Source organism: Trichosurus vulpecula, chromosome 8 (genome assembly GCF_011100635.1).
Source record: "Trichosurus vulpecula isolate mTriVul1 chromosome 8, mTriVul1.pri, whole genome shotgun sequence".
Lineage (NCBI taxonomy): Eukaryota > Metazoa > Chordata > Mammalia > Diprotodontia > Phalangeridae > Trichosurus > Trichosurus vulpecula.
The window spans coordinates 178893964-178912379 of record NC_050580.1 but is presented as its reverse complement, the minus strand read 5'-3'; the positions used below and the strand labels follow the sequence as shown (position 1 = coordinate 178912379).

Below are 18416 nucleotides of genomic sequence, written 5' to 3'. Positions count from 1 at the left end.
GAAGTTTATAACTTATACAAAGTTTCTCAGCCAATTCCCTGCAGAGCAAAAGAAGTCTCCATGTTTTTCAACATTTCTATCTGCTTTTTTCCACCCACAGTGGAGCTCCATTACTTACCCTCCAAAACACCTCCACTTCCCTCCCCCTCCCCACTTAGAAGAGATCAAAATTTAAGGAAATTTCTCCTCTAGGCATATTATGAGTCAAGGGCATGGAGCATTTTTTAAAGCAATTGTGTATCCGGCCAGAAGATGGCAGGGCATGCATTGCACCTGTAAATTCAAAGTGAATGGTTAGTTCTGGATAGACCTGGATGGATGTGTTCATACTTGTCACCTATTGGTTCAATAGCTAATCTGAGAGCCTGTTGTGCTTTTTCAAGCAAAAAGAAGAAACATCAATCCTCAGAACATTGAAATAGCCCTTTTAGTGAGGAATCCTTGGTCTGTTGCCTATAGTGTTTGTGACATTAACACAGGAAGAATGGAGAACCTCTTGAGCATCTTGTTAGGGATCCTATTGCTTCATCTGAGCTGTGAGTAGGGGGTGAGAGTTAAGTAGGGGGTGAGAGTAGGGTGCTTTGAATGAAAAGGGAGCTCAATAGGACATTCTTCCCAATACTGGGGAGGAAGAAAAAGGCTCGATCTAATTTGTTGGGTCTATTAAATTCTAATGAGTGATGTGTTTATGACAATTTTTGAGTCTGTCATTCTCTTTCTGATCAGTGGTGAGAAGCCAAGAATATTTGCAACAGAATCTTCGCTCTTTGTCCAAGAGGGAGAGCATAAAAGCATGAACTGCAGTTACACAAACAGTGCGTTCTTGTACTTCCTTTGGTACAAGCAGAATTCAGGGAAAAGACCAGATTTGCTGATGGACATTCTTCCAAATATGGACAAAAAAGAAAGTGGAAGAATGACAATCTTGTTCAATGTAAAAGCCCAATATTTCTCTCTAAACATCACTGATGCCCAGCTGGGAGACTCTGGCACCTACTTCTGTGTGACTAATGCACAGTGCTCTCTGAGCACCTGTAACCTGTATAGAAACCCTGCAGGTGAGCCCCCAGCCTCACTCTAATTTCAAACACAGACCGTAGAGTTGAGGATTTTTACATTTTGTTTCTCTCTGCAAAGCAAAATAAATACACAAGATTCCTGTGTTATGAGAAGCTAAGTCTTCAAATGATTTCAGATATTTTGATGGATGATCCATGATGGATCCTGATGGAAATCAGTATGTTTTTTGGAGTAGATTCCTCAAATCTGAGAATATTGCAATGGGGAGTAAACACCTCCTTCTCCTTCAAACCATCCCTCAAGGTCAGTCAGAGACCATTATTTTGACACAGGCCCCTAGGTGTTCTCCTGGCCCTTTCACCCTTGGTAATGTGGAAAGAGCACAGGATTTGGAGTTAGGGAAAGTGGATTCAAATCCCAAATACCATGCTTCCCAGTTATGAGTCCTTGAACAACTCTCATAGTTTTTCTCAGCTTCAGTTTTCTTAATTTTATTAGGAAGATAATTTTTTTTGCATTATATCCTTTGTGGAATCATTTGTAAGGAAAGAGCTTTGGAAATTTTAAAGATCAGTAAGTGTGAATTACAAATTATTAACAACCCTAGTCCAGATCAATTGACTCAGGTTATAATAGTTTCTTATGTTGGCACAAGGAAAAAACCCTGGCCTGGAGAAAGTGGGCTGGCAGACCTAACTCATTTTGTTACTGCAGTGACTTTGGCTAAGTCATCTACTCACCCTGTGCCCACATGTGTAAAATGGATATAGCATTCCAGGGTTCTAATCACTGCACGAACCATTCCAAGTGCTTTAACAGATAGGGATGAGATTTGCATCTTTCATTTGGATTCATTCATGCTTTCTTTCATGGTTACAACCCAGGAGGTAGTATATTATTCTCTTATGATGGGAATTGGGATGATGTGACATATAGCTACAGCTGAAGGTGGGAATTGTCTGTGAATGGGTCTGCATTAATTGTTATTGGGCACCATTAGTGAATGCTGTTTGGACTAAAAGGCTTAAAAAAATTAAATGAGCCAGTGTTAACATGCTCTTTTATTTGTTAAACTGAAGGGAAGGCATAAAAGGGAAGATCACTTGGCTAAACTGGAAAAACCCAAGGGAGCAGGAAATAGGGACAAAAGGGAAGAACAGTTTTGGACAGCCCTCTTTTCATTTGTTGAATTCCTACCTATTCTTTAAAGCCCAATTCAAATATCTTCACCTCTAGAAAGCCTTCTCTGATATTTTTGTTTAGTGTTTTAAAAGGTTTTTATTAACTCTTTGTTTTTATGTCATGTAGATTTTCTTCTACATTTCTTCACTTCCCCCATCCCATGAAGCCATTCCTTATAACAAAGAGTTCTAAAAAATAAATTCAGCAAAACTGATCAACACATTGAAAAATATATTATTATATCCATCATTCAAGAAAGATGCGCTCCAAGTTCTGCAAAGGAGCAGGGGGAGGTATCTACTCGGGTCTCTTCATTGGAGCCAAGGTTCTTCTCTAATTTCACAACATTCAGTTTTGATTGTTTTGTGGATTGTTATTATTTCCATTTCCATTGCCACCTTCTGCCTTGGAGCTTTGCTTTTGAATATCTTCTTGCTTGATCTTTATCCAAGTTTTACCTGCTAACAGCAGGAGTCCCACAGGACTCTGTCCTTGGCCCTCTTTTCCCTCCACACTATTTCATTTGTGATCTTATCAGTTCCCATAGAGTCCATTATCATCTCTATGCTGATGGTTCTCAAATCTACTTATCAAGCCCTAATTACCCTGCTGATTTCCATTCTCATATCTCCAATTGCCTATTGGACATCTCAAACTAGATGCTCTGTAGACATCTTGAACTCAACATGTCCAAAACTGAACTTGTTATCTTTCCCCTCAAGTTCTCCACATTTTGAAACTTCCTTATAATTGCTAAGGGCACCATCCTTTTAGTCTCCCAGGCTCACAAACTGTGTTTTGTCCTCGTTCTCATTCATAGCTCTCTCCCATATCTAATCTGTTGCCAAGGCCTTTTGATTTTACCTTCATAACTTCTCTAGAATGTGCCCCATCTCTCCTCTGACACTCTGATACAGGCCCTCATTACTTCACATCCCGACTATGTCAAAAGGTCGGTCTGCCTGCCACAAGTCTCTCCCTACTCCAGTCCATCCTCCATGTGGCTTTCAAAACTATTTTCTTAAAACACAGGCCTGACAACCAGGACAAGTAATGTCCTTATCTGACCTAACAAACTCCAGCAACTCCCTATCAACTCTAGCATCAAATATAAAATCATCTATTTGGCATTCAAAGTCCTCCATAATCTAGTTCCCATCCCTGTCTGTCCAGACTTCTTACATCTTTCACTTCCCACCCCAACCCCATATATTCATTGATCCAATGATATTGGTCACCTTCACATTCATCAAACAAGATACTCCATCTCTTAATTCCAGCCATTTTTATAGGCAGTCCCTCATGCCTGGAATGGTCTCCTGACTTATCTCCATGTCCTGGTTTTTTGGGATTCCTTCAAATTCTAGATAAAATCCCATTTTTTATAAGATGCTTTTCCATATCTCTCTTAGTTCCAGTGCCTTCCCTCTGTTGACAATTTCTAATTTGTCCCATATATACCTTCTTTGTACATAGTTATTTTCATGTTGTCTCTCCCATTAAACTGTGAGTTCCTTGAGAGTAGGGACTGTCTTTTTTTGTATCCAGAGCAATTAGCAGAATGTCTGGCCACATAGTAGGTACATAAATGTTTACCGACTGACTCCAAATGTAACATATTTTCCACTGTACCACATAGAGCACATCTTTTGTGACTTCAAGCAACACACTGAGAGATAAGGAAATCTTCATTCATTCAGTGTCATTGATGAATGTTTCAGAGAAGTAAAGTGCCAGATACCTTGTGTCACAGGAGAGCCTTCTTTTATACCTTGGATCAGTAAGAAGTAGTGAGAAACGGCTTCTTTGGAGTTTGGATGGAAAAAATAAACATCAGAGATTTGTCTTTACTGCACTCTCCTAGTCATCAGTAAAGGGCTCAGACGCCTATTGAATAGTCTCAACTCTCTCAAGCTACGCAAGAAATAGCAGACATGGCTAGGAATTGGAGAACAAATACGACATAAAACAGCTGGAAACTGTAGTATTTCCTTACAACACCCCAGGAATGTTCTAAGCACTTTTCAGTGATATTCCGGCTAACCTGGGACCTGAATTACAGAGGAGCCCATGGTAGGTAGCAGAGCTTATAGCCATGACCTTTCCATTTGCAAACAGCACAAGTGAGGCAGGGGGTCTAGGGAGGGTTTGGGCACTCACATGTACTCCATGCTTTGTAATCGGCCTCCAGAGGGCGATGCTGCACAGAGCCAGGCTCTTCTGAAAATGAAGCACAGTAACATGCCCTTCCCTCCCTTCCAGCCCTAGTGCCCACAGCTCCTCAAGGCACTCAGACTGAAAGGACTCTTGAAGCATCCTCAGCTCAATGGAATCAGCAGCCAGAAAGTAAGCAGACTCGCAGAGGGATAGCCTGCTCCTGGAAATTCACAGGAAGGACTTTTTCCTTTGGTCCCACTGACCCACCAACCCCCCAACAAGAGAGGAACCCCAGCTTCATCCTATTGAGCCATGACCTCTGTGTCCATTCTCGCCCTTGTGATGCTATTCATACCTAGTGAGTAACATTTTATTCTACTCATTTCCATTGTTCCATTTAGAATCTCCTTTGAACTATATTTCCTTCTGTTTGTAGTGATTTCCTTTTTTATTTTTAATAGGACCAACAGAAGCACAGTCAGTGACTCAGCCTGAAGACCGGGTCTCTGTCTCTGAAGGGTCTCCAGTGGAGCTCAAATGCACTTATTCCTATTCTGGGGCCGTTTATCTCTTCTGGTATGTCTGGTATCCCAACCGAGAGCTTCAGCTCCTCCTGAGACATACTTCAGAGGAAAGCAACAAAGGTTTTCAGGCTAATCTCAATAAGACTGAAACCTCCTACCATCTGAGGAAGCTCCATGTTCAAGAGGAAGATTCAGCTGCGTACTTCTGTGCTCTGAGTGGCACAGTGGGAGGTCTCATAAGGGGAGCTGAACACAAACCTGCAGAAAGTCTTTGAAATGTTCCTCTAAGAATTTTTTTCTTTCTTTTCAGAGTCCCTCAGACTGGGCAGTGCTGTTCCCAAGGAAGAATAAAGAGTCAAAGAATTACAGGATTTAGAATGAGAAAGGACTTTGGAGACTTAATGGTGCAATGCTCTTTATTTAATAGGTGAGAAAACCAAGGCAGAGAATAGTTGTGACTTGGCAGAAGTTTTACAGATGGGAAGTGGTAGATAATGTATTCACATCTTGGTCAGATACAGAAAACTGTCAATTTTCCCCACAAACACTTGTTGGAATAAATTTCATAGTAGAGATGACTAAAGATGAGTCCCAAACATTTAAAATACCCACATTTCTCTCTGTATACCTTTGACATTATCAGGGAAAGTCTGAGAATTCTTCTATTGGACCAGAGCTCAAAACCAACAGCAAAGCTGCAAGACCAGAGCCTTTCTCTTCTTCTAGGTAATCTCTTCTTTTTAGAGTTCCACTGACCTTGGATACAGGAGAAAGCTCAGGGTAGCCTGATGGAAAGCACACTGGAAGACATGGGTTCTAAGCCCGACTTGGTCATTTACTAGCTGTGTGACCTTAGGCAAATATTTTTTTTCCTTCTTTGTTTCCTCAATTAAAAAAAATAGTTATACTAATATGAAAGATGGACTTGGCCACTGAGATCCCAGTCCTGCGACAATGACTGACCCTCCTTGGCCAGTTTTCTGTTACAATCTCCAGCCAACGCAGAAGGGACATAACTAGATCCCAGAGCACTCCACATGAGTCTTGACCCTCTCAGAGCTCACTTACCCAACTCTGACTGGCACTTACTATTTTCAGAACTGGACTTCTATTGGCTAGTCCTTAATTAAGAGCACTTGCAGAATCATCCTTATAGCTTATTGTGAGGAAAACAGCCCGGGAATTATGAATTGTTACACAAATGAGAGACTGTACTGTCCAGTAGAAGGAGCGCTATCTCTGGTGATGGAGGACCTGGGTTCAGATTTGTCCCTCTGACTATTACTATGTGTCATCTCGGGAAGTTACTTAGCCTTGATTTCTTTATTGGCAAAATGAGAGAGTTGGACTAGAAAGACACTAAGTTCCCTTCCAGCTCTGGCAATCAGGTGGGTTTCAGTCAAGTTTTATGTATCCTGATCCATTGCCAGTTATCTTGACTTTTGTCTTGCCACTGGACTCCAATGACTCTGGAGGAGAGAGTGGAACTGATGACTTTGCAAAGCTGTGCTTCACTGAAATCCAATTGACAGGCGTCAAGACATAACCTTCATGATGTCATTAGTCCTCTTCGAGAATGAAGGATAAACAACAAAACAATGATCCCATAATCTCTTGAAGCATTTCTGAGCTGCATTGCATGAATTAATCCCATTTTTCTAGAGAACTGAAACTTCATCCCGATCCTGCTCTTTGTTCTATCTTAACTACTCCCATCCCAATTGATTCAGGAGCTGTTTAAATACCTAGGGTATTAATTCCCTTCATTTTGGAGCATGAATTGTCAGATTATCAAGGATTTCTTACTGTTTACCACCTTTCATCAGACTATAGCAAAATGAAAAACAAAACAAAACAGAACAGATCTCTCACTCTGTGGGTGGGGGATCTTGGTTCAACCCTACCTCTGATGCCTGTGTAAACTTTGAGCAAGTCCATTCAATTCCCTGGGACTCATTTTGCTCATATATTGGATGAAGGTGTTGGACTAGATGGCCCCTAAGATCCAACTCTTGGTCCTAGGTCCTTCTAAAATATGTATACCCAAGGATCCACCTGCAAACCTCCTTTTTGACCTTCCTTTTTCTAGTTCTACAAGGCTTCAATAATAAATCTGCATAATTTCCTCCGCTCAGTTGAGTACCTTTTTGACAGAAATTGTACAGTATTTGTGTTTGCATTAACCCATCAGAGAGAGCAAGACCCAGGAAACAAAGCCTCTGAAGTTATAATAGTAACTTCTTTGTTCCAGGAAAAGCATGAATAGGAAAGGGAATTGATTATCTCCTGATCTTAGGGACATATTGGGGAATGGACAGCTCTTTTTGATCTAGGGTTTTTTTCATCATCCAAGAGGTAATTTCCAGTTTGAAGTGGGGAGCATACTGAATTGGCCTAGACTTCATAATTCCTATTCTCTTAAATTTACTTATAATGAGTTTTTATTTCCTTAACTTTAGATCTTGTGACTACTCAGAATGTTAGAATTCTATAAATAAAAAAATGATTGAAATTCATATGCATGTAGCCTTTCACCAAAGTCCAACTAAGATATTTCATTATGGTAAAATGTTAACTCTGGGCTCATCCTTCTTGACTACTCTTCAGCCTTTGACACTGTCATATTTTTCTCCTTGATACTCTTTTCTGTAGATTTTCATGGTACTATTCTCTCCTGTTTCTGCTCTGACCTGTGTGACTGATCCTTCTTAGACCCCTTCACTGAATTGTCATTCAAATCATGCCCACTAACTGTCAGTGATGCCCAGGGGCTTGTCTTGGGTGCTAGTCTCTTTTTAAGAAACTTTGTATTCTCTCACTTGGTGATGTCATCTGCTACCAGGGTTCAATTATCATTCTTATGCAGATGATTCCCAGATCTCTAAATTTAGCTGTAGTCTCTCTCTTAATCTTTAGTTCCTCTTCTTCAACTGCCTTTTGGTCCTTTTGAATTGGGTATTCACTAGGCATCTCAAAAAAAAAAGATAATCATTATCTTTTCCCAAAGTTGTTTTCTTTCCAACTTGTTGATTACTTTTTAGAGCACCACAATCCTCCCTATCATCCATGCTTGAAACATCAGTGCCATCTTTGACTTCTCTCTTGCACTCATTCCACATATCTAATCTACTGTCAAAAATTGTCCTTTTTACCTTTAGAACATCTCTTGTATTTATTATCTCTCCACTCACACAGAAGGGACTCTGGTACAGGCCCACTTCACATCATTCCTGGACTATTTCTGGGTTTTTTTAGGGGGGAAGGCAGGGCAATTGGGGTTAAGTGACCTGCCCAAGGTCACACAGCTAGTAAGGGTATCAAGTGTCTGAGGCTGGATTTGAACTCAAGTCCTCCTGACTCCAGGACTCACTGCACCACCTAGCTGCCCCTCCTAGACTCTTTCAATATCTTTCAGTTACCAGTTCAATATCTTTCTATTTGGTCTTTCTGTCTCAAATATTTCTCCACTCTAATTCATCCTCCACTCACTGACAAAGTACTTTTCCAAAAGCACAGGGATGATTATGTCACTCTCCTCCTCAATTAACTGTATTGGCTCCCTATCATCTCCAAGATCAAATATAAAATCCTTTTTTGGTTTTTAAATCTATTTACAACCTATCTCCTTCATGCATTTCCAGTCTTCTTATTCTTTACTCCCTCCATAGTCTCTACAATTGAACAATACTGGCCTTCTGCTGTTCTTGGCACAGATCATTCCATCCATTGACTCTGTTTCTTTTCACTGACTATCTCTCATTCTGGGAATGCTCTCCCTCATCACTTCTGCTGCCTAGTTTTCTTGCCTTCACTTAACACTTAGTTCAAATTCTGCCTTCTTAGGGAAGGCATTTCTGCCTCCTTACCCCAAACACACACCTTCCTCACCACTGTCCTGCTGCTATTGCCTTTTCTCTGAGATTACCTTCCTTTAAAAATGTATGTCTTGCTTATTTTTTCATTTTTTTCATGAAACATGAATTCCTTGATGGCAGGGCCATGTTTTTACATTTCTTTTTGTAACTAGCATTCAAGCCTGGGCTTTTGTATGAGAATCAAGTCATTGGAGGAAAGGGTGATTTTTAAAATCTTCCATGTTGTGTTAGGGGTGGAGTTGGTAAGAGCTTTTGAGGACAATGGGCAAGAGTCCAGAGATGTTTTTTTCTTCACACCTTCCTTGTGAGCCACATTTAAACAAACCTATATTAACCTACACATAACCTACTTGGTCAACACATGTATCTTGCAAAGTGTATCTCCAGTGCTCATCACTGTGCCAGATACACTGTATGCTCTTAATAAATGGTAGGTCCTACCTACCAAGATGGTTTCAAGCGTAGGTGGGACAAGGAATTGAATATGTCCAGTCCTCAACACTAACCCAGTTAAGTACAAAGAGGCCAGTGATTTGGCCACCAGGTCCTGAATTTTTTGGCTACAGTAATCCACTACCTGTTTGAAGGGATTCTGATTTGAATTGTTGAGAAGCATATGCAAAAAGATGAAATCACAGATTTTAATAGCAGTTACCAATCTCTGTGGGTAATAAAGCTATTCCTGTCTCCATTTAATAAATGAGAGACAACTGAAACTTTCAGATTTTTAGTGACTTGGCCACATGACTTACTGGCCTCGCAGCTAGCAAGCAATAGAGCTGGAACTTAAGTTAAAGTATTTAGGATCCGAAGAGTCATAGATCTAGAGCTAGAGAGAACCTTAGTAACCACATTTAGGCTGACTAAAATCCCATCTTTTACAGGAAGCCTTTTCCCAAACCTTCTTAATTCTAGTACTTTTTCTTTTTAATTATTTCCCATTTATTCCATATATAGCTTGTTTGTATGTAGTTGTTTGCTCATTCTCTCTCCCATTAGATTGTAAGCTTCTTGAAGGCAGGACTTTTTGCCTCTTTTCAAATCTCCAGAACAGCACCGTTTCTGGCACATGGTAGCTATTTAATGTTTATTGACAGACTGACTGATGTAGTCCAAACTCCTCATATTATGGATGAGAAAATTGAAATTCAAGGGAGTAAAGTGACTGGCTCAGGGTCACATAGCCAGTCTGGGCCAGGGGCAAGACTTGAACCCAGGTTCTCCTGGCTTCAAGTCCAGCTATCCACTCAATATTAAAAATGATAATTTGAGGGGCAGCTAAGTGATGCTGTGGATAGTGCACCAGCCCTGGAGTCAGAAGGACCTGAGTTAAAATCTGGCCTCACACACTTATTGGCTGTGTGACCCTGAGCAAGTCACTTAACCCTGGTTGCCTACAAAATCAAACAAAAATTGATAATACAAATATTTGATAAACAAAAAATGATAATTTGCTATATTATTCTATTAAAATTATTTATAAAACTATCACATAATCATATTAAAAATGGTAATGCCAAGTTTCTGTTAAAAGTGTGGGTTCATTAAAGGAGCTTAGGAATTTTCTAGAGGCAACCACATTCACTGTCCTTCTTGTATTCAATTCAGGCAAATTGGAAATATTTTTTAAAATATAATTTCTCTGAAAACCTTCCCTTGATGGGGAGGAAGAGGCATTAATTGGCCTTTTAATACCATGGTAGTATCCTAGACACTGAAAGATGTAGTAAATTCTAAATTAGCCGTAATAAGAGAGGACAGCAAGGGCACAGATAATCCATAGTCACAGATAACACAAAGAATAGGTCAACTGGTCTCTGAAAGATTTTTTGTTTTTGCGACCGTATTTCAATAGATGCAGTCAATAATGTATGATGAAAACCATGTTGGCCCATGAGTCAGAAGACAGTAGAAAGACTCACTGGTTCTGTAGTCAGAAGTGCTGGGTTTAAATCCTACCTTTGGCACTGATACTTTGTGTTAATCAGTGCTCTAATCAACTGTTTAAGACTACATATTTCTTCTTTTAAAATATTTATTTATTTATTATTTGTTTTCAATGTTCACTTTTCTAAAGCTACTTTTATAAAGTAAATTCCCCACCCCCGACACATGTACTCCCTCCCCACTCCCCAAGATGGCATGAAATCTGATATAGGTTATACATGTACCATCTAAGACTATATATTTCCAAGAAGAGGCCAACTTGCCTTGGTAGAGGAGATTTCCTCACCTGAGAGTTCCCTATACAAATGACATCGCAGGTGCAATCTTTATTCCTATCCATATTCTATGAATCTCATTGCATGGGAGCAAGATGTGGATTGCCACAGTTCTCGAAGAATTAAAAATGAATATCATGTTGGATTTCATCAGAGTACAACATGTAACCAGTGAGGAGCTTCAAAGAAGAAAAGGAAGAAAAGATATAAGCAAGCTGGGTTGGGCACCTGGCAAGGGCTCAGGATGACAGGGAGACAGCCAGTGGGCTCTGCAGGCACCGCTCCAAGTTAAGAGAGACTAAAAAAGGCTAAGAGCCTGTTGAGTAGGGCCCCCTTCTCCCACCCTGCGGTGAATGTAGGGGAGAATAAACAGAATGAACTGACACAGAAGAATTTTGATCTGGATCAATGGACAAAACTTCCAAAAACTTAAGATGAGAGACTCATTTAAGCATTTAAGTATGCCTGAAGAAGGACTTGGTTTCTCCAAAATCTTCCTGAGACTTTTAGAGTCCAACCTCCATATTACCTGAATTCTCTACAGGATGACAAGACATCTTTTGTCTCCATTTTGAAATTGATGCCACCCTAAATACGACTATAGTGAGTATACAGGTGAGCCCAGTGCTGGCATTCAACTAGTTCGTACCGGTTTGGTAGAACCAGTACCTAATTTTAGGTTGAGTTTGGTGAACTGGTTGTTAGTAGTGGCGCACCTTGGCTTGGTTCTATGGAGAACCGGTTGTTAATTTATTTGAATCCCCCCCCCCCACTGGGTGAACCTCTTTCACCTTTTGCTCAGCAGGTTGATTCTTGAAGTCTCAGGAATACATAGACCTTGAGAGGAGAAGATTGATCAATTAATCAAGAAATATTTACTAAATACTTACTATGTACCAGACACTTTGCTAAATGGTGGATATACAAAAAGAGGCAAAAGACAGTCCTTGCCCTCAAGGAGCTTATAATCTGATGGGGGAGACCACATACAAACGGATGTATGCAAAGGATGCTATGCACAAGATAAATAAGAAATAATTGACAGAATGAAGACATTAGGATAAGGGTTGAAGAAAGATTCCAGAGAGGTCAGTATATGGAGTGGAGCAGAGAAAGGAGAGTGTTCCAGGCATGGGGGACACCAGAGAAAATGTCCAGAGCCAAGAAATTGAATGTCTTATTCATGGAACAGTCAGGAGTCACTTTGGTGGCTGAATGGAGGATAGATTGGGGTAGGCAAAGTAGAAGCAGCCAGCCCCACCAACAGGTTATTGCAATAATCCAAGTGTGGGGGCCTGCACTACAGAGGTGGCAGCGTCAAAGAAGAGCAGGGGGATGTATTTGAGATATATATTGCAAAGGTGATAGATGTTACATTGCATACAAGTTGGGAGAGGAACCTGAGAAACCACCTAACCCTTACTGGGAAATGTGTGTACTATGGAACCAGACAGAGATGCCCAAATCTGCTTGATGGACCCAGATACAATTTGGGGGGAATGGATTTCTCATAATCTCCCTGGCTCATTATTCAATTCAGAGAAATCTTAGAAATGTCAGTATCTGGCTTACTTTGCATCCCCTCAATTGATTTATAAACATCAGAATGCAAAATATCAACGAGGGCAAAATGCTGCACCTAAGACAAACTGCATAAAATCATACTAAGGAAGCACAGAGATAGAGGAGTGAGCATAATCAGATAGTGATTCCTAGAAGTGGTGGAATTTGAATTGAGTTCTGTAGGAAATGAAAATCTAGAATCAGTCTTCTGTGTCTGTTAGTCATTTGGTGCTGTACAAACACCACGGAGAGGAAAAAAATGCTGCACTGAGAGTCAGTAGATAAAGGATCTCCTCACTGTGCCATTAGCCAATGAAATCACACTGGGCAAGTTATGTAATTTCTCTGGATATCAGTTATTTTATAATGAAATGAGGGCCCTATACTTTATGATCTCTGAGGTCCCTACTGTAGTATTGTGTAGCTGGACTCGATCTTGGAGGTCACTTAGTCCAATTCTCTCACTTTACAGACAAAGAAAGTGAAGCTCAGATCATTGAAATTATCTGCCCAAAGTAAGACAGTTAGTGAGTAAAAGAATCAGGCTAAAACCCCAAGAACCTGGATTTTAAATTTGGCATTAGACTAGGTGACATCCAAAGCCCTTTTTCATCCCTAAAAGTTTAAGTTTATATGACAGGCAAGTGGGAAGAATGTCTCAGAGTGATTCTCATTTAACACATCTTCAGTAATTTTGTGTTTGGCCTGAGGTGAGCAGAGCATCTATGGACAGAAAGAACTTAGGCTGAAAACCTTGATTGTGTGATTTATCAAAGGGAGTATGAAGCATACAAAGTAGCAGACCGATTGACTGCACAGACAGAAAACTCTGTTTCCTAGAGCAGCACAAAAAAGGGGACAAGAAATAGTCTGCAAGATGGGGGTACTAAGTCAGCATCTTAGATCCCAGTACTGTATCCTCATCGATTGTTGGTAGGATATAAGAATGGAGAAGCTCCTAGGAATCTCATTAATGACAGGCTTCAGCTGGCCTCTAAGCTGGGCATAATGGGGATGGGAACAGACTATTCCTTTTAAATGCCAGGGAGAAAGCCAGGAGGCTCAATCAGCCTTCTCTGGACTCATTTTTGGGGGGTGGAGGGACTAGGGAAGGAATATAAGTTCTGGATGACTTGATGCTGTCTTTTTGCACGGGGGTGATCAGTCAACCAGAGGTGGAGTAATCCTACATCCTTGAGCCTCCAGGAGGGAAAGAATGTCATTCTCAATTGCACATACAAGAAAGATAGGTTGAAATGCTTCTTATGGTATAGGGCAGAATCCTGAGAAAGGCCCTGTTTTAGCGATAGCCATTTGTCCGAATATGTTTAAAAAACAAAAAGGAAGATTCATAATTTGGCTCAATAATGAGAGAAGTGATTATTTTTCTATTATATTAATAACCAATTATTAAATTAGGATTAGGGTTTTTCCTTTCTATTTCCTTATTCAAGGACCATCCCTTGTAGGACATTCAGCCAGTCTCTGAAGGACAAGGCTGATAGATGAGATTGGTTTAATCTTTGGGGTACATATTCCAGGATCTTGAGGAGAACCCCACTCAACTAGAAGACCTTATTTCTGTTAAGAGTGTAAACAGAATCTAATCTAGGTGCATTCCAGTCCCAAAACATTAAGCCTGTGTCTTTGCACTCTCTCCATTGGAGTTTAGGGTAACCCGGCTTATGAAGGAGAAAACCAACCAGAGTGTTCTGGGTAGAGATGGATTCCTTTGTCCGGATTGCTGGAGGTAGCTGAGTTTCATGACCAAGCCACACTCTCAGCAGAAGTTGCTGAAGGTTTTCAGAAGACCTTCTCATTTGAAAGTCTCCCCCCTCATTAATAATTCATCAATCTGGGTTGATTTTCACCTGCCAGGGGCACCCCCTTTTCCACAGGTATAAAAACTTTTGGTGATCTCCATTGTTTTGTCTTTGGTTGTCTAGAGAGATCAATTATCATCAATATATCGTATCAATATATCATCAGCCTAATTAATAAATTAACTATTAATTACTCAGAAACTCTGTCACCTGAGATTTTCATTCATTGCAATAATGATGCTAAACACTTCTTCCTGCACATCTCAGCCTCTCATCCTGGAGACTCAGGTTCCTACCTCTACATGTCAAGTGGCCAGTGCTACCTGGGAACCCATAGGCTGTGCATGAACCTTGCAGCTAGGGATCTGGTCACAAAAACCTCAACTTTGAGCCCAATTAGAATTGAGTATGTGACCTCTCCCTGCAAATGGAAACATATGCTTAGGAACCTAAGGTAACCAGATGGAGAGAGGTGGTTTATAATTCACAGGCTATAGATCTAGAGCTGGAAGGGATGCTAGAGGTCATCATTTTACAAATAAGAAAACTGAGAACAAGAGGAGTTAAGTGACTTGTCCAAGGTTGTGGGAGAATAGACTAATAGTTTTGGAATTAGAGGGAAACTTTAGAAGATCTTTTGTCTAATCCTCTCATTTTTACAAAAGAGGAAACCAAGGCCCAAAGAGGTTAAATGACTTTCCCAAGGAAACACAGGTAGTAGGTGTTAGATGTGGGAATTGAACCCATGTCTCTGACTTGAGAGACAATGCCCTTATTTATGAAGAATTTAAATATGTTATATTATGATCCAACTATAATAATGAAATTAGATAAATTCTCTTCACATTAAAAAACAAAGTTAGAGATTATCTCTTCCATCAAGGCTTTCCTAACCTCCCTGTCAAGAAGTGCATTTTCCTTTTATCGTATGATAGAATGAAATACTTATTAAATGCTTTACTATGTACAAGCACTGTGATTGGGATACCAATAAGGAACAATTTCTCCTCTCAAGAAGCTCACATTCTAATGGGGAAAACAATACATAGGGAAGGTTTCAGTTGCAAGGCAGTTGGAAAGGTCCCATAGTCCACAGAGGAGTATGTCAAAATAGATGGCAATGCCTCTTCTTCAGTGTCATTTAAACTGATAAAATCATGTAAGTTTCTGGTGTTGAACCATCTGATACTAGTCTGGAAATGCTTGGCAGATGGGCTAAACCAGGTAGAAGGTAATCAAAGCTTCAGACCTGTCAGTAAGTTAGGGGGATGTCTGCTCCCAAGCATGTGAAGACTTCCTCTGATGGAATGGGCAGATGAGAAAAATTTGTTCCAATGGCCATGAAGGCAGCTGAAGAAGCTCTGTGGAGTACTTAGAGCTTAGTCGGACATCAAAGAAGCCAGCATCATCCACTGCATCCTGGGCCATCCCCAGTCACTTTGACTTTTGCCCTGCCACTGGACTTCTGATGACTCTGAAAGAGAGAGTAAAGCTGATGACTTTGTCTCTGCCTCTGCCGACTCTGTCTTGCTTAAATCTAATTCACGTGAAAGTCAAGACGTCACTTTGTGTTGTCATTGGCTTTCTTCAAAAATGAAGGACAAACAACAATAACAGTCTGGAAATATTATTTTTCCAAAGTCTCTTGGGATCAGAGTCTTGGTTTGATTCCATCAAGGTCGAAGAGGAGATGGTAGTCAAGGCGATAGAGGTGGTTTTACCTGTTTCTCCTTCAGGGTGCCTTGCTGCTTCACTTAGGTTGATTTGTCTGCTCTGTGTGTGGCAGTCTGCGGGGATGACTTGTCCCTTGTCTACAGGAGTTGTCTCCTTGAACAATTGCTGTGAGCTATTGCTGTTGGTGATGAAGAAGATGGCCACTACTCCATAATGGTATCACTTTGTGCCTCTAATGATATTCTACTTTTCATTGTGATTCTGTTTTTTTAAATTATTTTTTATTTTTAATTTACAACACTCAGTTCCACAAGTCTGAGTTTTTTTTCTCCCTCTCCCTCTTCTACCCCCTCCCCTCCACGATGGCATGTAATCTCATTGTGATTGTATTGTACTGTACTGTACTATATATTTTTTTATGATATTGTATATCATATTGTATACATAATGTCACATAAAATATAATATTATGTTAACAATATCATATATCATAATATTATATTTTTATATCTTATGTCTTGCCATGTAATGATGTCATACCATTCTATGTTTTGCTATATTATCAGATGAGGTAATATTTATAAAGTGCATAGCACAGCCCTGATGCATAGCAGTTGCTATGTTATTCCATTCTTTCCTTCCCTATATGTATTTTCTACCTTCTTAAACTGCAAACTCTGAGAGTAGAAATTATGCCTTTAAAAATTTTCCCAGTGACTAGAACAATGCCTTAATATATGGAATTTAATAAATATTTATGAAGTGAATGAGGTTGAGGAGAGGCAGAGAAAGGGAGAATATCTATGCAGACCATGAGTCTTGTCTACATCCCAGTAATTTTATGATGAAAACTGCAATAGAGAAAGGACTTTTCTCAAAGTCTTTAATAGCCAGGAATCCACAAAGAGTTACTTAATAGGTCACCCTGACCATCCCAGAGAATTAGAGAGGGCTAAGAAATTCTTCTCTCTTCACAGTTTATGGGAGTGCATTCTTGGATTGCTTCATTACAAAAGGGAGAACTGATCCCACATCAACCCCAAAGCATTTAAATTATGTCAGCTATGTCCTGAAAAGCTGGAGATGGAACCCTAATAGCTTATTTCATTACTGTCTTACCCCACTTGGCAATGTTGGTTGTGTTGCGAGTCATGAGGAACTTGCCTATCCATTTACAAAAAGAGGCAAAGTAATGTTGGGTTCATCTTTCAGCACAATAATGGAAAAGAATATGAACTTCTTTGCTTACTAATTAACTACCTAGCTAGAAGATATCAATGTTTACATTTTTCCCAGTAGACCATGGACAATTGATGGACTTCGTGTATGTGTGGGCATATTTATGGGGCAAGGGTGTGAATCAGAGGGAATGTAACAAAATAGATTCAAATAATATCATTCCTTTCTCCTCCATTTGTTGTGGATATTCTTTATTTTTTAATTGATTAGACAATTTGGTTGTTCACTTTCTTTTTAAAAATCAAATTAGTTAATGCCTTGTCTGGGTTATTGTTTTTTTAAAAAAGCACAGTTTTATTTATTTATTCAATGGGGTTTTTATTTTTTATTAATCTCTTTTTATTTTAAGACTTTATTCTGATATTTAATTGATTTTAAAAATTTGTTGGTTCTCTATTTTTTTCATTTAACACCAAATTTATTGATCTGTTCTTTTTTTTCTCTTTTGGTGATGAAAATGTTTAGAAGTATAAATTTTCCCTTAAGTACTGCTTTAAATGCATCCAAAAATTTTGGTATGTTGACTCATTATTGTCACTATATTTAATGAAATTATTTATTGCATCTATGATTTGTTCTTTGACCCACCAACTCTTTCAGATTAAGTTGTTTAGTCTATGGATGACTTTTTTCCTTTATTCAATGGTCCTTTGTTATATACAATTTTTGTTGCATTGTGGTCAGTAAAGGTTATATTTAATATTTCTACTTTTCTGTATTTGTTGGTTATATTTTTGTGAGTTAATAAATGGCTGTTTTTGCAAAGGTATTGTATAAAGCTGAGTTATGTTTATATTCCTTCATTTCCATCCAATAATCACCAGAGACCTATCATATCTAACTTTTCTAAAATTCTTTTCAGATTCTTACCTTCATGCTTTAATTTTTTGGGATTTGATTTACATCACTCTAAACAGCTACATTGAGGTTTCCCACTATTATAGTTATACTATTTTTCTATAACTTGCTTAACTTTTTCTTAAGTGGCTATATGCTATGTCAGTTAGCGCATCTATCTTAACTATTGACATTAATTTATTGTCTATGTTGCCTTTCAGTATAATGCAGTTTACTTGCTCGTCTTTTTTAATTGAATCAGTTTTTGCTATTGCCTTGTCTGAGATTGTGATTGTTACC

At 39.3% G+C, this 18416-nt stretch overlaps 1 gene segment (V, D, J or C); it reads left to right on the top strand.

The window, feature by feature from the left end:
* Window positions 1-4536: 4536 nt before the first annotated feature.
* On the top strand, window positions 4537-5158 carry LOC118829691. The segment is given in 2 exon segments: window positions 4537-4717; window positions 4821-5158. Coding segments are annotated over 2 exon segments (384 nt in total).
* Window positions 5159-18416: the final 13258 nt, after the last annotated feature.